At 43.5% G+C, this 22,701-nt stretch overlaps 1 protein-coding gene across 1 annotated transcript; it reads left to right on the top strand.

Moving 5' to 3' along the window:
* Positions 1-4,490: 4,490 nt before the first annotated feature.
* bricd5 (BRICHOS domain containing 5) lies at positions 4,491-21,131 on the top strand. Its single transcript, XM_072479857.1, has 6 exons — positions 4,491-4,654; positions 5,187-5,324; positions 8,750-8,887; positions 11,139-11,246; positions 20,008-20,161; positions 20,634-21,131. The coding sequence occupies exons 1-6, from the start codon at positions 4,532-4,534 to the stop codon at positions 20,726-20,728; spliced, it is 756 nt and encodes a 251-aa protein (XP_072335958.1). The 5' UTR covers positions 4,491-4,531; the 3' UTR covers positions 20,729-21,131.
* Positions 21,132-22,701: the final 1,570 nt, after the last annotated feature.

The following is a 22,701-nucleotide window of genomic DNA, read 5'->3' as shown; positions in this document are numbered from 1 at the left end:
GTGGCGAGTGTGGTCACGAATGGACGGGGATCGGCATATTTTCGGCTCCATAGAGGGACAAGGCAGGGATGTCCTCTGTCCCCATTACTGTTTGCACTGGCGATTGAGCCCCTGGCGATAGCGCTGAGAGGTTCCAAGGGATGGAGGGGAATACTTAGGGGAGGAGAAGAACACCGGGTATCTTTATATGCGGATGATCTGCTACTATATGTGGCGGATCCAGCGGAGGGGATGCCAGAAATAATGCGGATACTTGGGGAGTTTGGGGATTTTTTTTAGGGTATAAATTGAACATGGGAAAGAGTGAGCTGTTTGTGGTGCATCCAGGGGAGCAGAATAGAGAAATAGAAGACCTACCGTTGAGGAAGGTAACAAGAGACTTTCGTTACCTGGGGATCCAGATAGCTAAGAATTGGGGCACATTGCACAGGCTAAATTTGACGCGGTTGGTGGAACAGATGGAGGAAGATTTCAAGAGATGGGATATGGTAGCATTGTCAATGGCAGGGAGGGTGCAGGCAGTTAAGATGGTGGTCCTCCCGAGATTCCTTTTTGTGTTTCAGTGTCTCCCGGTGGTGATCACGAAGGCTTTTTTCAAAAGGATAGAAAAGAGTATCATGGGTTTTGTTTGGGCCGGGAAGACTCCGAGAGTGAGGAAGGGATTCTTACAGCGTAGTAGGGATAGGGGGGGGCTGGCACTACCGAGCCTAAGTGAGTATTATTGGGCCGCTAATATTTCAATGGTGAGTAAGTGGATGGGAGAGGAGGAAGGAGCGGCGTGGAAGAGATTAGAGAGGGCGTCCTGTAGGGGGACCAGCCTGCAGGCTATGGTGACAGCCCCATTGCCGTTCTCACCAAGGAACTATACCACGAGTCCGGTGGTGGTAGCTACACTGAAGATTTGGGGACAGTGGAGACGACATAGGGGAAAGACCGGAGCACTGGGGGGGTCCCCGATAAGAAACAACCATAGGTTTGCCCCGGGGGGAATGGATGGGGGATATGGAATGTGGCAAAGAGCAGGTATAACGCAATTGAAAAATCTATTTGTGGATGGGAAGTTTGCGAGTCTGGGAGCGCTGACCGAGAAATATGGGTTGCCCCAAGGGAATGCATTCAGGTACATGCCATTGAGGGCTTTTGCGAGGCAGCAGGTGAGGGAATTCCCGCAGCTCCCGACACAAGAGGTGCAGGACAGAGTCATCTCAAAGAAATGGGTGGGGGACGGTAAGGTGTCGGATATATATAGGGAAATGAGAGACGAAGGGGAGACTATGATGGACGAACTAAAAGGGAAATGGGAAGAAGAGCTAGGGGAGGAGATTGAGGAGGGGATGTGGGCAGATGCCCTAAACAGGGTAAACTCGTCGTCCTCGTGCGCCAGGCTAAGCCTGATTCAGTTTAAGGTATTATACAGGGCACATATGACTGGAACACGGCTCAGTAAATTTTTTGGGGTGGAGGATAGGTGTGCGAGGTGCTCGAGAAGCCCAGCGAATCATACCCATATGTTTTGGTCATGCCCGGCACTACAGGGGTTTTGGATGGGGGTGACAAAGGTGCTTTCGAAAGTAGTAGGAGTCCGGGTCGAACCAAGCTGGGGGTTGGCTATATTTGGGGTTGCACAAGAGCCGGGAGTGCAGGAGGCGAAAGAGGCCGATGTTTTGGCCTTTGCGTCCCTAGTAGCCCGGCGCAGAATATTGCTAATGTGGAAAGAAGCCAAGCCCCCGGGGGTGGAGACCTGGATAAATGATATGGCGGGGTTCATAAAGTTAGAGCGGATTAAGTTCGTCCTAAGGGGGTCGGCTCAAGGGTTTACTAGGCGGTGGCAACCGTTCGTCGAATATCTTGCGGAAAGATAGATAGGGGAGAACAAAGAAGGCAGCAGCAGCGGCCCAGGACTTTGGGGGGGGGGGGGGAGAGGGATGGGGGGGGATGTGGGGGGGGGGGGTTGTGTGGCCTGAGACAAGGCAGTTGCCAATTAGGGCTAGTTTTTATTTTTTGTTATTTAATATTTATTTATTTGTTGTTGTTTTTGTTTAAATTTAAAAAAGGTCATTATTATCTGTATTGTTACAATGTTGTGTAAAGGATGCACAATGTACTGTGTTGGTTGACCAAAAATTTTCAATAAAATATTATTTAAAAAAAAAAAGAATAAGTGTGAGCGGTGCTCGAGAGAGCCTACTCACTACACACACATGTTCTGGTCCTGTCCCAGGCTAGTGGGCTTTTGAGGGTCCTATTTTCTGCACCATATTGGCAATCCTGAGTATTGACTTAGAGCCCTGTATTAGTTGCTGTATTTAGGGTGTCAGACCAGAGTTGAGGATGGGGGCAGTGATGGCATTCGCATCACTGTTAGCCCGGCGACAGATACTACTTAGCTGGAGGCTGGCGATTTGATGGAATTCTTGTGCCTTGAGAAGGTCAAGATCACAGTGAGGGGTTCAATCAATGGGTTCTATCGTAGATGGTGGCCGCTGAGATTGAACTTTAAAGATCTGGTCATTGTTAGCTATTAGTGTTGGGAAGGTGGGGGGAGGTTAGTGAGGGATGGAATGTTCTGGGTGGCATTTCAGTTACTGGGGTTCCTGTAACTGTGTTGCTTGTAGTTTGTGATATATGAGTTGATACTGCTGTGTTTTGTAAATTTTTTGTTATAAATGTTAACATTTTAATAAAAATTGTTTAAGAAAAAAAAAAGAGGCATCATAACCAAGTCAAGCATGTCTTTACACCAAGGAGTTAGAATCTGAATTATACGTCACTTTCTGGTCCAATATGGGTAGGGGGGGGGTGTTGCAAAAAAGGTCAGGCTCAGAATCACAGAATTCAGTGTTGCAAGTGTGAGGATGGGGGATTGTGTATGGCGGAGGGGCAGTTACGAGTTGTGAGGAGGTCACAGAATTAGGAAGATGTAAGGCTATGAAGAGAGCTCAACATGAGAACGAGGGAGGGGATACAAGCAACAGAGTTCTTAACAAGATTAAGTTTATGGAAAGCGGAGGATTGAGAGCTGGGATAGGAGAATATTGGAATCGTTGAAAACGTAAGTAACTAGGATGCTAATTTGATTGGGCAGCTATAAAATTATGGAAAGAATTTGCATTGTGTCTTTGACAACATCAGGATTTGCCATGGTGCTTTATAGCCAGTGAAGTACTTTTGAAGTGTAGTCACTATTTTAATGTAGAACTAGCCTAGAGTGCATGGTCTGGTATATTTTCCTCTTTTAGTACCCAAGTCTTATTTGGAATGTTTAACATCCTTATTATTTCTGCAGCCTTTCCTGGAACTTACACCTGTGTTTGAGAAATTGAGTCTTTGCGAAAATCAACATTTAGAAAGGAAATGAGAAGAGAAGATTTGTAAGCCTGCGGGGAAAGAGAAAGGAAGTGGCACTAACTGGATAGCCCTTTCAAGAATCAGCACAGGCACAATGGGCTGAATGGCTACCTTCTTAGGGGTACGACTCTATCCCTTACCACCCCATCCCCCCAACCCCTGTCACTAATGTCATGTCTTTGAATATCAATATCACTATTTAGAACCACTAGGGTTCCTAACATTTCGCTGAAAAGAATAAGTATATAACTCAAGAAAATTAAATATCAACTTAACAAACAAACCTTAAAGTGGATAAATGAGCTAACTGGAAGGCAAGAAAAATAAACTGCACGAAGCATATGGTGAGAGGAGAGATTCTCTGGGAGGAGTGTAGGAATTTACTGAAACAGATTAAAATATATTAAAGGAGGTATAAAAGGGCCCAAGAGAGGTGAACAACAGATGTTAAACACAGTACTAAACAATCTTCCAGTATTACGAGACAAACAGAACAATTAGAGAGGGATTGAGAATTCTAAATTATGTATGACATTGAGTATGAAGAAACTAATTATCAGAATTAATGTGGCATTGAGTTGACCTTTGACACAAACTGTGACTTGGCTCAGATCGGTTCTGTTCCTCACTTGCATCCTCTTTATCATTTTGTGTTACTTGATATCATTCTCCTCATCCCTTTGCCACATTCTGTCGCTGCCATTTGTCTTATTCTTGATGCTTTGCAGATTGTTCATTTTCTCTGTTTTGCATCTGTTTTCCAAAGTTTCATCCCCCCTCTCCCAGAGAGACATATTGCAACACCCCTCAGATACACTGGAACATATTAAATATTGAATAGATATGGCTGAACAATTCCACTCCCTTCTGATACACCTTTCTCCTACTCTCCTTAGATTTTAAACTCCTTCTAATATATCTGAACATATTGTAACTATCAGTGACTGTACATCATTGTGCATCCAAGCAGGCTTCAACTTCACTCACATTCCTGAACATGCTCTTGCATCTCAGGGACTCACTGGCACCAGCTGCTCTCTGGCTCCTGTCTTGTAATACTGGCACTCTTCAGTTCTCTACTTATTGTTGATCAGACCTAGCATCAGGTTGCAGCCCTTGGCTAGAACAAGCTGAGGCTCAGGAAAGGGAAGGGAGTTCAGGCACACAAGTTTCGGCTCCATCAATGAACAGTGTCGATGTCCACAGCAGCAGGAGCCAGACAGGAGACGGGAATTGCAGGCAGTATTCTCAGAGTATGGAGAGAAGCAGGCGGATCGCAAATACCCTGAAGGGTGTTTTCCCATTCGTGAGTATTAAGTATCAGTGACATTCTAGGATCCACTGTTACCTTAAATTGGTTGGGGTGGGGGCAGGTGCAGAGGGGATTTTCTTCATGTTCAGCATGCAGTACTTGACTAGCAACACCATAGGCTGGTTGAGCTGGTGAGAAAACGCTTAGTGCCAGTGACTATTCTCTTTGATAGCTGCCAGTTTTATGATTTCAGAACCCTGGACTTTAATGTCAAGTAGGGTTGGGCTGAATGCTCAGTCACACAGGACTGCAGCAGGTTTCGAAGAAGCTGATGCTCCACAATGGGCTCAGTCAATGGGTCCTCAGACACTCTTCACATTTGATTCTGGTTGGGACTCGAACTTGTCTTGCAGCAAAGAAAGACTTCCTTTCTGAGCAGCTCATCCCACAGACATGAGATCCACTTCCTCTTCATTCCTGCAATTTCAGAAATTAATTCCATCTCAATCAACAAATCGGATTGAAAGTTGTGCCTATTCCGCAGAACCAACGTCCAAACTCTTTCTCCCTACTGTCCCCACTGTAGGTGCAAGCAGACCACTTGGGAGCCAAAGCCGGGATTGGGCTGCGCATCTTGTGGGGAGCTTTACTTTTGCTGGTCGTGGCTGCAGTTATCGGGGTCTCAGCCGTGGGCATCCTGAATCTGAGAGGAAACAACCGGCAGGTAAGTTAAACCCTCTGATTTGCTCCTTTCCTGCCCTCCGGGCTCAGGGTAATGGACAGTTGAGTTAGGAAAGTGGAAAGATGCTGGAGACTGAAGAGGAATTGGTCAGTTGTGAGGTAAATTTGAGAGACTACAGTTCTTTACAACAAACTGGGAATGTTAGAAACAGGCAGGAACTGAACAAAGGGGATCAGCTCAGAACTTATAAATGTTTACAAGTTTACAAGAAGCTGGATCATTTCTCAGATTCTGACTTAGCTGCTGTGTTTCCTGGATTTTCTCATTCTATCTCTGCCCCAAGTGTGTGGCTTTGGCTTAACATCTTGCACACCCAAGTTACCTGTTTCACAAAACATTGCATTTCATTTCAGCTAATGGTTCATTTAGAAACACTTTGAACTATTGTGAGATTTTTGATCCACAGAATCATATAGCACAGGAGGCCATACTAAGAGGACCTCCAGATGGTGCTTTTTTGAGTATGATGGTTCCTGATTGTATGTTTTCTGTAAGTTTTAGTTCCTTGGGCATTTTCTGAACTGTTTTAAATGATTGAGGTTGCTTCTTTTATTTCCAGCATTAACTCTGTAGAATGTAATAAAAATGCATGGTTAATGCATTGAATTTCAAAACTTCTGAAACTCAATTCAAATTAGTCATTTAGTAGTACAGAAATTGAGTGTTGCTGAAAAAAGAGACGCCCATCTAAGCTTTTCACCTTGCGCTCATCTTGGCTGTTCGCAAGATTACCAACAGTAATTTACACGGTTTAAAACATTTTTAGAGTACCCAATTCATTTTGTTCCAATTAAGGGGCAATTTAGCGTGGCCAATCCGCCTAGCCTGCACATCTTTGTATTGTGGGGGCGAAACCCACGCAACACGGGAAGATTGTGCAAACTCCACATGGACAGTGACCCAGAGCCGGGATCGATCCTGGGACCTCAGCGCCGTGAGGCAGCAGTGCTAACCACTGCGCCACCGTGCTGCCATTACACTGTTGATTGGTTTGCAAGTGGACTCTGATTGGTAGAGGCGCTGCTTGGTGAACACAGCAGGGGACAGTTAATGGCCAAGCTTTTGCCTAAATTCCGGTAAGTCATTTCTGACTGGTCAAGTCATTGCCATGGGAATGAACCAGGGAATGGCTGTCCCCTGAGCTTTGTTTGTTTGAAAAAGGCACAATATTGAACATGCTCTTTCCGTATTCAAAGGACAATGACCTGTGTGTGAATATATGTGGCTTCTAGCATCCATGCATAAGTGAGCCACACTGCGAGTCCGAATGATAATCTTACATCGTCATTCAGTTCATTCTTAACAGGCAAAATGGCGACCGTACCCAAACAGCCCGTGATTGCAAAACTCAAAACATAGTGTCCCACACTGGATGTAATTCCACAATTCAACAACATTTGCTAAAAATTCATATTTCTGCTAGAGCAGCCTGCCTGGTCTTGTGATCTTTCCCGATGTGTGCAAGACTCAAATCGTCAAAGTTTAGTGGGATTTGAACTCGGGCCTCTAAAGTAGTACTCCAATTGAGGAAGAAAGAACTTACATTTATATACAGTTTTGGTATCCCAAAGCACTTTACAACCAATAAAGTATGTAATGTGGGAAATTAAACAGTAAATTTGCATACAGTAAGCTCTCACAAACAGCAATGAGACAAATGGCCAGGTAATCAGTTTTTAGTGATGTTTGCTAAGGGAGAAATATTGGATAGGCCACCAGGAGAATTCCATGCCAATCAAAACACTGTGGTGGCAGGTTTTATGTCTACCTGCGCGACAGACGGAGTCTTGCTTTAAAATCTCATCCGAAAGACAGAACCTCCAACAATGCAGCACTTCCATGGTACTATAGTGCCAGCCTATATTTAACATTAAAGTTAGGGCAGCACGGTGGTGCACTGGTTAGCACTGCTGCCTCACGGCGCCAAAGTCCCAGGTTCGATCCCGGCTCTGGGTCACTGTCCATGTAGAGTTTGCACATTCTCCCCCTGTTTGCGTGGGTTTCGCCCCCACATCCCAAAAGATGTGCAGGGTAGGTGGATCGGTCACGCTAAATTGCCCCTTAATTGGAAAAAATTAATTGGGTACTCTAAATGTTTGGGTTTTTTTTAAATCAAAAAAATTAAAGTCTTTGCAGTGGAACTTAAATCCGCAACTTTACTGTGTGAGACATAAGAGTTCTACTCATTGATCCACCCTGCCACCTTGTTTCCCAGGTAAACTCACCAGTTAGTTCAATATTCTCAGTATTTACTTGCAGTAGTCCTGTTCATGCTGTAAGCTCATCTCCATGGAGAAACAATATAAAATAAGGGGCCAAATTCTTAAGGCGGTGCAGAAGCAGAGCGACATGGGTGCATATTTGCATATATCATTGAAAGTGTCAGGACAGTTGGACAGAGCAGTTAGTAAAGCATATGGTAGTCTGGGCTTTATTAATAGGAGCATAGGGTATAAGAGCAAGGAGGTTATGCTGAACTTATACAAGACACTAGTTAGACCTCACCTGGAGTATTGTGTACAGTTCTTGGCAACAATTTAGGAAGGATGTGAGCGCATTGGAGCGAGTGCAGAAGAGGTTTACAAGAATGGTTCTAGGGATGAGAACTTCAGTTATGAGGATAGATTGCAGTGGGCTAAACAGCTGGCTTGTAATGCAGAACAAGACCAGCAGCGCGGGTTCAATTCCCCTACCAGCCTCCCCCAACAGGCGACGGAATGTGATGGCTAGGGGCTTTTCACAGTAACTTCATTGAAGCCTACTTGTGACAATAAGCGATTATTATTATTATTGTAGAGGTGGAGACTGTCCTCTTTGGAGAGAAGGCTAAGAGGAGATTTGATAGAGATATTCAAAATCATGAGGGGGCTGGACAGTGCAGACAGGGAGAAACTGTGAAAGGATCAATGCAAGGGGGCACAGATTTAGTGATCTTCAAAAAAATCAAATGTGATCTGAGAAAAACCTTTTTGGGTTTGGAGTGGTTTGGGTTTGGAATGCATCGCCTGGAAGTGTGGTGGAAACAGGTTCAGTTGAGACATTCAAGAGGACATTAGATGATTACTTGAATAGAAATAATGTGCAGGGGTACGGGAAAAGTAAGGGGATGTCACTAAGTCAGATGCTCATTTGGAGAGCCGGTGCAGACATGATGGGCTGAATGGCCTCCCGCTGCATGTAACAAATCTGAGATTCTGAGAAATTCATCCATTCATGCACAATGCATATACTTGCTTACACATTTTTTTTCTATCTGTGTGCATTTGTGTTGTCCGAGTCTGCCTTGTTTTTGCTCTAAAATATGTGTTGTCCTTTGATGCAATTCAGTAAAACCAAGTTGAGGAGATCATAGCCACCGGGTTGAGGTTTTCTCTGGTTTTAATATTCGAGCTTCTGCTTCTCCCCAGGTTGTGCAGATAACATTTCACGATGTACAAGGTGCCATAATCAGTCAGTCAGCGGTTGTGAACGAGGAGGAGGATCTGGTAACTTACCACATAATGGACAGGAACCACACAACAGTGGTGCTGTTTGACAGCAAGAATGTGAGTACGGGGCTGAGGTGGCTCTATTGATGAGCAATGTTTTATATATTAAGTTACGAGTTGCTGCTCAGAACTCTCTCAGACGAATCCTCAGACTGCAACTGGAGGAGGCTCGGTTACAGTGATTTTTGTTTCAGCACAAAATAGGCCAATTAGTTCAATAGGTCTGCTTCACACTGCTTCTCCTTGCACCTTACTTCATCTGACCCAATCAGCATTTCCTTTGATTCTCCCTCATTATTTAACTAGCTGTCCCCTATAGGGTATGTATATGTTCTTCAACAACACCCTGCGGAAGCGAGTTCGACATTCTAAACACTCCCTAGGTAAATAAGTATCTCCTGAATTCGCTATTGGATTTTTTAAATGACGGTTGCATTTTAATTGTCCCCTAGTTTGGACTTCCCCCACAAGCGGAAACATGGATGTCCGGGTTTCCCTGTATTCTGTGGAGGTTTAGCTCCACCGTGTATGACTTTTCTTCACAGATTCCCCGCCTGGAAGTCAGTCTGAATGACAGGCCTGATTTCCACTCGAGCAGGAAAGAAAAATTCCAGAGCAGATGTCAGGAGCAGGTGGGGAGGGTTTTACTAAAATAAAAGGAAAATACTGTGGATGCTGGAAATCTGAAATACAAACAGAAAATGATGGATAAACTCAGCAGATCTGGCAGCATCTGTGGAGGGGGAAACGGTGTTAAAATTTCAGATCTAAATGATCCTTTTATTGTTGCTACTGAGAGGGTGGTAGGGTTGGGCTGGATGTCCGATGCACAAGCCCAATTCCGTGTGCGGGGAGGGGGAGAAGAGAGCTTGGGGAGCTGGGGAAACATTGCTGCTATCCGGACACTTTTTAAAAAAAATGTAAAGTGCTCAATTCATTTTTTTTCCCCCCAATTAAGGGGCAATTTAGTGTGGCCGATCCACCTACCCTGCACATCTTTGGGTTGTGGGGGTGAGACCCACGCAGACACGGGGAGAATGTGCAAACTCCACACAGTGACCCGGGTCCCTGGCGCTGTGAGGCAGCAGTGCTAACCACTGTGCCACCCCGCTATCCGGACACTTAATTCTTCGTGTCTCAGATGATCAAGCCTCAACCAGCCATATTTAAATTACCAACCAAACTCCTGAGAACAGCTCGTCTGTCTACTCCTTTTGTTAAACCCGGCAATGGGTGGCATGAGGTCAGGTTTGAGATTCTTTAACATTTTATTATCTCACCCGATCTCAGCACGCCACCAGTTTCTGGGTCTTAAACTTCATCCCATAACTTCAAACTCTCAACTTTGTAACTTTCAGAAAAAATTAGAGAACCCAATTCATTTTTTTCCAATTAAGGGACAATTTTGTGTGGCCAATTCGCCGACTCTGCACATGTTTTTGGGTTGTGTGGTGAGACCCACGCAAACACGGGAAGAATGTGCAAACTCCACACAGACCAAACTTTTTAAACTTCTGACTCACCAGAAGACCAGAGTGATCACGTGCCCCATATTTTAAGGCTCTGTCCCTTATTTTGACTGTTTGTCTCCTGTCCCTTAAGGGACACTTTTTGTCCCTCAATTCTAGGGTAGCCTGAGGAAGACTGATCCGGGAGTTTTCAGTGTAGGTTTGAATGATTCGATCAGAGATGAATAGGCCAGACCGGCAGAGAGCTGATAAAATTGTGGTGCAACAGGATAAACAGAGTTCTGGATGGTTTTAATCCTGCCCCTATTGTCCCATGGTTGAAGAGTCCCTTATTTCATTTGAGTTGGTCACCCTGCGCAAGAGATCTGTTAATATTTCAAAATAACAAAATCCCCAACCACTGCAACACTTCTGCAACCCGTTTTGAAAAGAAATGAAGTCACCGAGAAAAAGCAGTCCAGCAACAGAATGTGATCGAAGCCCCAGGCACTTGATTTTTTGCAAACCTTCTGTCACTGCCCACTTAAAACACCCCCCTCGGGGATACGACATACACGGAGCCTGAAGAATAATTTTTTCATTAAGGGACAATTTAGTGTGGCCAATCCACCTACTCTGCATACCTTTGGGTTGGGAGGGTGAGACCCATGAAGACATGGGGAGAATGTGCAAACTCCACACTGACAGTGACCCGGGGCCGAACCTGGATCCTTGACGCTGTGAGCCATGCCGTCGAGAGCCTGCGGAAATGTATGAATTTCTTGCTTTAACTGAGGAGTGCTGAGGCAAAGTACCGAGTGTCATACGCACAGACTGAACGATTTTCTGCCCCTTGACAGGGTTTCGTTTGTTACCAGCCCGGAGGAAGTAACATCTGTCTAGTTCGGAAAATGCTGGCTGTCGACCAGGAGAATATTCACACTGTCATCACTGCCCAAGAGCAGAAGGTAAGGCAATGTTAACACCTCTTAGAGGCAGACTCCAAATCAGATTATAGCTTCATAGTTGCATCATAAGTCAGGTGCAGTGAATGAAATCAGCTACAGATAAAAATTGTTATTCATGGGTTAAACTTGTCTGTTTGTCAGGCAGGTGGGACACTGTTCCATTCCCACTCAGACTCCCACCCTGGCCTCTTAATCAGACTCCATTGACCTTGCTACTGGCTCTCTCCCTGGCCTTGAGAATTTCATTTATATTTCTGATTCCCCCTAATTCCTGACTTTTACAGACCTTATTTCCGGCTCATCTCTTCCCTTCCTGGACTCTCTCGCTCTGGCAATGGACTTAATGGACTTAAGTTTGGGGGACAAACTTAGTTTCCTAGAGTGAAATTTGAAGTGAACTTCAATTTCATGTGCTTTAACATAGGATAGGCAGAATAATTGACAAAGTAACAAACACGAGATAGCTTAAAAGGTAAGATGGTAGATAAATGTCTGCCATTGCTTAAGGAGCTTTTTAAGAACCCTCAAGAATCTGTCCAAATATTCAACCGGTCCCACCATGCGTTCCCGGTTGCAGAGGGTGCGAAGAACCAGAAAACCCATGACAAAGGCGGGCCGTCTCCGCAGAACAATCCTAGTCTATTGACGAAAAAAAGACCGAGAAAGATGAACCATTCATGTCTAACTAAGAAAGTTAAGAATGGTATCCATTGGTTGGGTGGGGGGTGGGGGGACTACAATGCTGTGAAGGTCAGTGGTAGGCTAGAAGACTGGGGGAACTTTAGAAATCAGAAAAATTACTAAAGAAATAATAGAGGGAGACAGTACAATATGTGACTCAACCAGCGAGAAATAAAAAAAACCAGAAAGTATATGAAAAAGGAAGAGTGGCTAATATAAACTTACAAGAGGAGACGAGGAAATTCATAATGGACAATAAGGAAGTGGCAGAGAGTTTGAGCAAGTATTTTGTTTCTGTTTCCAGTAGTAGAAGACACTAAAAGCATCCCAATTGTAGCAGCATATCAGAGTAAAAGGGAGGGAGGAATCAAAAGCAATCACTGTCACTTCTAGTATTAGGAAAACTAATGGGAAAGGTTGACAAATCCCTTGGAGGCAATGGCCTTCATCCAAGGATCTTAAAGAAGTGGCTACAGAGGTGGTGGATGCATTAGTTGTAATCTTTCAAAACATTAGACTTGGAACGGTCCCAGCTGTTTGTAAAACTGCAAATGTAGCACCTCTATTCAAGAAAGGAGGGAAACAGAAATCAGGAAAGTGTAGGTCAGTTATTCTAATATCTACCATTTGGAAAATACTGGAATCCATAGTTACGGTAGTTGTCACAGGAAAATTAAAAAATCAAGCAGAGTCAACATGGTTTTATGGAAGGGAATCATGTTATTTTTATAAATTTAGAGTGCTCAATTATATATATTTTTTCCAATTAAGGGGCAATTTAGCGTGGCCAATCCACCTAACCTGCACATCTTTGGGTTGTGGGGGTGAAACCCACGCAGAAATGGGAGAATGTGCAAACTCCACACGGACAGTGACCCAGGGCCAGGATTCGAACCCAGGTCCTCAGCCCTGTAGTCCCAGTGCTAACCACTGTGCCACATGCCGCTGTGGGAAATCATGTTTGATGGATTTGTTAGAAATCTTTGAGGAGCAACAAGCAGGGTGGATAAAGGGGAACCGGTATATGTAGTTTATCTGGTTTTCCAAAGGTACCACCTTAAATGTTACTATAGAAGATAAGTAGTTGTGGTGATGGGGTAATATATTAGGGTGGATAAAGAATTGGGCCAACAGAAAACAAATTCCGGATAAATGGGTTATTTTCAAGTTGACAGATTGTAACCAGGGTTATGCCACAGGAATCAGTGCTGTGGTCTCAACTATTTACAATCTACACAATGACTTGGATGAAGGGAAAGAGTGTATTGTAACCAAATTTGCTGATGATACAAAAGTAGGTAGGAAAGTAAGTTGTGAGGAGGATACAATGTCTGAAAACATAGTCATACAAATTAGTAGAGGAGGACATTCAGCACATTGAGCCTTTACCACATTTGATAAGATCATGGCTGGTCTGATTGTGATCTCAATACCACTTTCCTATTGATCTCCTATACCCACCAACTCCCTCAATCAATAAATTAACTCAGTCTTAAAAATATTCAATAACCCTGCCTCCACTGAACTGTGGGTGTAGAGAATTCCACAGACTAACAATTCCCAGAAAAATAAATTCTTCTCATCTGTCTTAAATGAAATGCCCCTTATTTTTAAACTGTGTTCCCTAAATCTAGTCTCTTTCAAAAGGGAAACATCTCAGTATCCACCCTGTCAAGACCCCTCAGGATCTGATGTTTCAATAAGATCACCCCTCATTCTCTAAATGCCATTGTATACAGACCCAACCCTTCCGCAGAAGATAACCTCTTCATCTCAGCAATCAGTCGAGTGAACCTTCTTTGAACTTGGGAAAAGATGAGTGGGCAAAAAGTTGGCAGGTGGAGTATAATGTGGGAAAATGTGTAGTTGTCCATTTTGGCAGGAAAAATAAAAAAGAATATTAGTTAAATGAAGAGAGGCTACATAATGAGGCAATACAAAGGGCTCAATGTGGCCTCATACATGAATCACAAAGGTACTGAAATTAATTAGGAAGGCAAATTGAATGTTGGCCTTTATTGCAAAGGCAATGAAGTATAAAAGTAGGGAAATCTTGCTAAACTATGTAGGACAATCATCTCAGCTCCAGAACATCACTGCAGGAGTTCCTCAGGGTAGTGTCCTAGGCCCAACTATCTTCAGCTGCTTTATCAGTGACCTCCATTCTATCATAAAATCAGAAATGGGGATGTTCACAGATGACTGCACAATGTTCAGCACTATTTGTGACTCATAGAATTTACAGTGCAGCAGGCCATTCGGCCCATCGAGTCAGCATCGGCTCTTGGAAAGAGCACCCTACCCAAGCCCAGATCTCCACCCTATCCCCATTACCCAGTAACCCTACCCAACACGGAGGGCAATTTTGGACATGAAGGACAATTTGGCATGGCCAATCCACCTAACCCGCACATCTTTGGACTGTGGGACGAAACCGGAGCACCCGGAGGAAACCCACGCACACACGGGGAGAACGTGCAGACTCCACACAGACAGTGACTCAAGCCGGGAATCGAACCTGGGACCCTGGAGCTGTGGAGCAATTGTGCTAACCACAAATCTACTGTGCTGCCCTAATAAACTCCTCAGATAATGAAGCAGTAGTCCATGTCCAAATGCAGCAAGACGTGGACAACATCCAGGCTGGTCTGATAAGTGGCAAATTACATTCATGCACACAAGTGCTAAGCAATGACCATCTCCTACAAGAGAGGATTGAACCACCGCCCCTTGACGTTCAATGGCATTACTGTTGCTGAATCCCCCACAATCAATATCCTGGGGGGTGAATCCCCCACAATCAATATCCTGGGGGTTACAATTGATCAGAAACTGAACTAGGCTAGCCGTATTAATATTGTGGCTACCTGGGGCAGCATGGTGGCGCAGTGGTTAGCATTACTTCCTCACGGCGCTGAGGTCCCAGGTTCAATCCCGGCTCTGGGTCACTGTCCATGTGGAGTTTGCACATTCTCCCTGTGTTTGTGTGGATTTCGCCCCCACAACCCAAAACAAGATGTGCAGAGTAGGTGGATTGGCCATGCTAAATTACCCCTTAATTAGAAAAAATGAATTGGGTACACTAAATTTAAAAAAAACAATTGTGGCTACCCTGTCAGGTCAAAGGCTAGGAATCCTACGGTGAGTAACGCACCTCCTGACACCTCAAAGCCCGACTACCATCAACAAGGCACAAGTCAGGAGTGTAATGGAATACTCTCCACTTGCCTGGACGAGTGCAGCTCCAACAACACTCAAGAAGCTCAACATCATCCAGGACAAAGCAGCCTGCTGGATTGCTCCTCCATCCACAAACATTCAAATCCCCCACCACCAATGAAAAGTGGCAGCCGAGTGTGGCATCTACAAGATGCACTGCAGTAACTTACCAAGGTTCCTTAGACAACATCTTCCAAACACACGACCACTACTATCTAGAAGGACAAGAGCAGCAGATACCTGGGAACCCCATCACCTGGAGGTTCCCCTCCAAGTCACTCACCACCCTGACTTGGAAATATATCGCTGTTCCTTCATTTTCGCTGGGGCAACATCCTGGAAGTCCATCGCTAACAGCAGAGTGAGTGTACCTACACCTCAAGGATTGCAGCAGTTCAAGGAGGCAACTCACCACCACCTTTTGAAGGGCAACTAGGGATGGGCAATAAATTGCTGGCCTAACCTGTAAATGAATTTTGAAAAAACATTAAATGAGAACAGAATCCTGCGCACTTTTGGTCATTTTTTTTTAAGGAAAAATAGACTTGCATTGGAGGTGATTCAGAGAAGGTTCACTCAGTTGATCCCAGTGATGAAGGTGTTGTCTTATGAGTAAATGTTGAGTTTGGGCCTTTACTTTTTGGAAGTTAGAAGAATGGGAGATTGCCTTATTGAAACATAAGATTAAAATTCAGAGGGGTTGACAGGATAGAAACTGAGAGGATGCTTTCCTTCCTGGGGGAATCCACAACTAGTTAAGAGTTTCAGAATGGGTGGTCTATTGGACATGGAAATGAGGAGTGAGGAGAAATTGTGTTGTTATGTTTTTGGAATTCTCAATGGAGGTTGGGCTACGTTATTGAAGGTTGCAATTTGATCCATAGGGGAAAGAGGTGGGAGCAGGAAAATGGAGTTGAGGTTACTTTAGATCAGCCATGATCATAGTGAATGGAGGAGCAGGCTCAAGGGGCTGAAATATCGACTGTTGCTTCTATCTTTTGTTTTGAAATTCAAATTCTTAAATAATTAGTGTAATGTAGTTACAATGAAGATTATTTTGAAGCAGAAATCCTGTCCTGTAGCCTTCTGGGTTGCTAGAATCCCAGTGATATTTACAGTTTATTTCATTTGTACTCACTGGCAGGAAGAGTAAGTAACTCAACAAAAGCCAATAACATCTTAAATCCAACATCAGTTTGAAGTGAGACTGAGTCGTCTCATGGGGGTTTCTACCTGGGCATCTGGAGCACACCAGGATTTACACAAATTTTCAAAGGCAATTTTCCTATTAAATAGGATCATGAGTAATTAAGAAATACATTAACATGCCCATAGATCAGGACACCGAATTCATTAAAAATGATCAAATTGTTACTGCAGTGATATTTTACATGGATATTAGTACATTAACACAAGCCCAGCAAGCCGAGTTCACCCTGTGTATTTTGACAGTGTGCTGTTGTCCAGAATGAAATGCATCCCTGATGAGTGGCCATTGATTTAACACAGAGCCTACTTTGTTCCACTCTCGCTGCAAAAGTTGCAGCATTAATGTGGAATGCTGTGCTGAAACATCATCTCAGCTCACCTCTCCAATTCAATTCCAATCAAGGAACTCATCGTGGAGGAGAACTAGATTTCAACAAAATTTAGAGCACTTGTTTGAATCTGTAGAGGCTACAAAAGGTTCCACATGCTCCAGTAGCCTCGCCCAAGCAGCTATTTTTCATGTGTGAGCCCAAACAGTGAACTGGTCAACTGTGATGAGGAGTCACAGTGTGTGTGATCAAAGCATCGCCTGATATCCACTTTCTAGCAGAGGCCAATATACAGTAATCAGAATGTGGAACACAGGCTGATTTTCACTCTACTTAATCCAAGGTCGCTAAAGCCAATTGTGCCACATCCATTCTCTTGGTTGAGTTAGTTCAGTTAACTCGGCACGAATAAGAAATCAGGCCTTCTGTTCTGTAGGGTTCATTACTGCTCTAAGCAATTCATTTACCTAATGGTATGTTTGTCCCTCATTTATAAAAGGAACTTTGCTATTAAAAAGGACAGCCATATATGCAGTGCTTGTGATCATGCATCTTGTGGGAATTGCATTTCTTCTGTACTTCATTTGCTATATATTTTTAAAAAACTTAAGTTTCTCCCTGACTCAGTGTTGGAAGTTTGTTTCTCTAACGACCATACCTGTTACAGTCACAAAACTCCAATGGTTCAAAGCAATGGCTGACATCCATCTTCATAGAATTATAGAATTTACAGTGCAGATGGAGGCTATTTGGCCCGTCACGTCTGCACCGGCTCTTGGAAAGAGCGCCCTATTTAAGCCCACACCTCCACCCTATTCCCGTGACCCAGTAACCCCAGCTAACATTTTTTGGACACTTAAGGGCAATTTAGCATAGCAAATCCACCTAACCTGCACATCTTTGGACTTTGGGAGGAAACCGGAGCACACGGAGGAAACCCACGCAGACACGGGGAGAACATGCAGACTCCGCACAGACAATGACCCAAGCCAGGAATCGAACCTGGGACCCTGGAGCTGTGAAGCAACTGTGCTAACTACTGTGCTACCGTGCTGCCCACGGTATTATTAAATTTTCCTTTGAAAGATGTAATGGTCACTGCCTCATGCAGAGGAAGTTGTGCATTTGAGAAAGCTGGCCTGGTACTGCTGAAAAAGGATGATGGTCAGGGTAGGCAAGATCTGGAAGTAACATCGAGATTGTAATTTAAGATACGTATCAACTTCCACACAGTATTTGTAGAACCGAACAGGTCATTCAGCCCAACTGGTCGGCACCAGTTTTTATGCTGCACATAAGCATCCTCTCTCCACTATCCTCTCTCCACTATTTTATTAAATCCTATCAGCATAGCTCCTTTCTCCCTCATGTACTTATCTAAATTCCTTTTAAATTCCCTGGAGTATGTTTGTAAACTCTCAGGTTTCATCTTTGCTCACTTTACATCCCATATTACTATCTGACTTTCCTTAGCAGACATGTCCCCAATTTCCGAATTTCCGATGCTCTCTCTGTACAGTTTCTTCCAGCCCTAGCCTACTAATGCCTTAACAATCTTTCTATGCTTTAAAATATTTATTAAATTTTGCTTTGAAAGACGTAATGGTCGCTGTCTCAAACAATCCTGGTAAAATGTTCCAAACTCTAACAACCCTCCACATAAAAGGAATATCTCCTAACATCACCTCATTGCTTTTATGGGATACCTTTAAATGAATGACCCCTTATTGACTCCAGTTAGAGGAAACATTTTTATTAGATCTCCTCTTGCCTCCTGTGTTTCAGTTTAAACAATCGCAGTTTCTTAACTCTCTTCTGGAACTAGGTGTCTCATAATAAGGGGTCAGACATTTAGAACTGCGTTCCTGCCCTGTGAGCTCCACTCCCCACACGCTTCTACTCTTACCATGGCATGGTGTTTCTCCATTGCTCTTGCTCTCATTTATAGCCTCCAAACTCGCCAGCAAAGACACAGGCATTTTTTTCAACTCAAATAATTGCAAATGTTTAGAATAATCTACCAAGAAAGATAACAAGACTTTGAAGTTATTCACGGCATAATTGATCCCGTAGTGAGAAACATAACTGAGTGATGAACTTCAGTGAAAACGTTGACAGGCAGTAGGGATGAACTTGACTGTTGATAAGCAACAGTGATTTTCTTCAATGAGAAAGATGATGTTCTAGAGACATGGGATTCAATGTGGAATGAATGCATCGACAGGTTGAGCTTCAATGGTATATTTAGTCTGCTTGAACAATGGGTTTTGATTAGAGAGTTATGAAAGTAATCCCATATTCTGGGGTTATGGAGGGTGAAGGCTCACCTGGCTGAGGTGGACTGTGGCTGGGGGCATGGACAGCAATGATTAAAATTGTCTATTCCAAAAGCAATTTGGAGGCCAAGAGCATAGATGCCAGACGAAACAACCGATTTGTTGAGTGGCATTGAAGAAAAGGAAAGTTGAGGCTGTGGAGGGACTTTGAAATCAATATATGGAGGACAAGGAACCAATGGAGATTTGTAAAGGTATGGGGTGATGGATGAACAGCACTTAAAACAACATATATATTTACATAGTTCCTTTGACATAAAGGCAAAACACAGAAACATTTTAAAATAAAGTATGCCACCAAGACAGAGATGTTAATAACTTTAGACTGTGACCTTTCTCCTCTATCTTAAATCCTTTTTCTTCAATATGCCATACATCTTATTATCTCAATGCAATAATGACCCCCCCCCCCCCTCACCAGGCCATCTATCTCGTGATCTTAAGATTGCTGCATCTTGCTGCAATCTTTCCTAGCTACTGTTTAATATCTTAACACATTTCTCCCTCGCTTTAATTCTGATGGAGAGTCAGATGGACTTGAAACATTAACTCTGTTTTCTCTCCCTACTTCTGCTGCCATACCTGGAGTCTTTTTCCCCCCACAATCCTCTTCTTGGAAGGAGAAATTAGGTCAGATGAACAAATGTTTGGTGAATGAGGTTGACTTTAAGGAGTGTCTTAAAGGAGGAAAACGAGGATGAGAGGCACAGAGAGGTGTGGGAAGGGCATTCCAGAACTTGGAGAATTGGCAACTGAAGGCATGATGGTGGGGCAATTATTATTGGGAATGCACAAGCAACCAGATTTAGAAGAGCGCAGATATCTCAGGGAGCTGTGAGGCAAGAGAAGATTAGAGAGATAGGGAGGGACAAAGCCACAAAGGGATTTGAGAACATGGACATGAATTCAAGATGTACAAAGTTTGTAGCAAATTTAATCATTTGGAAAACCATAAGAATTATAAAGAGAAAACATTGCTTATTTTAGTTCAACCAGTTGTTGCTGCTGAGAAATGAAACCCAGTTCTCCAGGAAGTATCTTGGAATTCTGAGTAGAAACAAAGTGGACCCGCTGACTCTGGGACAGCACATTGACAGTCTCTGCAATCAAATCCCTGTTTACTGGCTCCAGGAAAGTAACAGTAAGTACCATAATCTAAAAAAGAATCAATGCTTGAAAATGTTATTTTTGAAAAAGTCTCAGATTAGGAATAATGTCCTTTCACTCATTTCATTTATATATCTTACAGACTTGAGAAAGTCAGATATATAATTTACCTTCTTCTGCTCTACAATAAACTCCACCTGTCTATTGATAGGTTTCGTAAGCAGACAAGATCATGATGCAGAATGTTTACCGCATGACTTTGTGGTTTAACAATTGATACATTTCTACTCGGGCTTGCACAAGCCCCAATCACAGGAGCTTGTTGCACTCATTACGTTTACGATATAGTGCCCCGACCTCACAGAACACTGGCCCATGAAACAGCTCAAGAGGGTGTGGCTGTGCTGTGAATTCAGTCAGTAATTAAATGCATGCGAGTGATCCGAATGGCTGAAATCCATTTGGCTGCTGATTTTTCTCACAATGCTACCTTTCTGCTTCAACAGGGCCTGGAAGACAACGGCTGATCTACTTCTGCATCGATATCTGTTTTCCAAACAATGTCTGTGTCTCAGTGTGTTTTTATTATCTGCCAGATTAAACACTCCTCGTTGCACCTTTCCTTCACGTTAGTCTTTACAATGACAGAACATAGCCGGTTTGTTTTATAAAAATACTTAATTTAATGTACAATCCTCAGTCTTTCCCTTACCGATTCCCTTCTTTCCCAGTTCTTATTCAGTATTTTAACAATTGGTTAATGAATTGCAATGCAAGGACATGCTGCAACATATGCGGAGAGGGAGGGGGAAGGGGAATGAAGTTATTTTTGATGGTCCGTTAAAAAAAAAAGCCACTTTGTTGTGCGTAAATTTATCAATTTTACAATGGCATCAGAAGACTAGTTTCTTTACCATTGATTTTTGAAGTTTCCTGGTTTGTGTTACTGAGATGTATACCATCCATATATGTTTTTGAGCTTTTCAGAGAAACAATAAAATTGATCAAGTCAACACAGATAAACTTCTATTATAGCCTGTAACATGTAGACATTGAATTTCATTACTCATCACTATTCCAAAATTACAGTACACCCATGCCACAGAATGGGAGAGTAACGAAACAAACGGAATACAGCATCTCTTAACGGAAAAATTCCAAAATCCACACTTTTTTTCGAGCACTGACATGACGTCTCAAGTGGGAAACCCCGCAAGGCTCTGGGAAGGTTCCCGGGCAATGTGCAGATCCCAATGTGCCGCACAGGTGCAGGTTCCGGGAACAGGCCGTTTCACCTCCTCGCAAATGATAGTCCGAAATCCGATACACGCTCGGCCCCAAGCATTTTGGGTAAGAGATGCTCAACTTACACTGATAAGAAAGGGGGTCACTTAATGCAGTGACATGCACAAAAAGAGCTAGATGGAAGAGCTTGCATTTCTTCAGTGTCTTACATGATCTCAGAGCATCCCAACGTGTTTTATAGCCAAAATACTTTTGCGGTATAGTCAATATGGTAATAAAAGAAACACAGCATTAAATTTCCACACAGTAAGTTGCCACAAACAGTAATGTAATAGGACCAGATAATCTGTTTTAATAATCCTGGTTAATGGATCAATATTGGAAAACCTTCCCTACTCTTTGAATAATGCCATTGATCCTTTATGTCTACTTGAGAGGGTAGACACAACCTCAAGTTAGTTTCTCATCTGAAAGATAACCCACTCTGTGCTGACCTTATGTGCCAATCTAAATTACATGTTCAAGTCTTTGTAGGGGCTTGAACCCACTATCTTCTGACTCAGAGGTGAGAGTTCTAACACTGAGTCACAGCTGACAACTAAGACGTACCCACCTAGGGAAGTCACTTAATGCAAAGCACAAACAAAAGCTGCTGCACAATTATATGTGACGGATATAGAGAGAAAATACTCAAAGAAGAGTGTAAGGGATAGATAAGTCATGCAATGCACAGATCGAGATGAGAGAGGTGACTCAGTACAAACAGACTGCAAGGGATAGGGAGGACCATAGATACTGGAGCAGACTATTAAAACTCGCCAGCATGTTATGCCATTCAGTGAGATCATGGCTGATCTGCAACTTAACTCCACATACCCATGTTTGCCACATATCCCACAGATACTCCCACTCCACCCGGTCGAAAGCCTTCTCCGCGTCCATCGACACCATCACTTCCACTTCCTGTCCCTCCGGGGGCGTCATAATCATGTTGAGCAACCTCCTCACATTTGCCGACAACTGTCTCCATTTCACAAACCCAGTTTGGTCCTCACATTTCACCCCTGGGCAGTCCTCAATTCGCGAAGCCAACACTTTCGCCAACAATTTAGCATCCACATTCAGCAACGATATCAGATGGTACGATCCACACTGCTTCGGATCCTTATCTTTCTTAGTATCAGGGAGATGGACGCCTGCAACAGTGTAGGGCGCCAACATCCAACTTGCCTTCTCCCCATACTTGTATATTGCCCCCCGGCCCTTTGCAGCTGCCCTACTGCCTTCCCCATGGACACCAGTCCAAAATCCATCTGGAGCCTCTGCCTC

Source organism: Scyliorhinus torazame, chromosome 17, assembly GCF_047496885.1.
Source record: "Scyliorhinus torazame isolate Kashiwa2021f chromosome 17, sScyTor2.1, whole genome shotgun sequence".
Taxonomy (NCBI): domain Eukaryota; kingdom Metazoa; phylum Chordata; class Chondrichthyes; order Carcharhiniformes; family Scyliorhinidae; genus Scyliorhinus; species Scyliorhinus torazame.
Note: the sequence above shows the minus strand (reverse complement) of the source record. Positions and strands in the feature narration are given on the sequence as shown.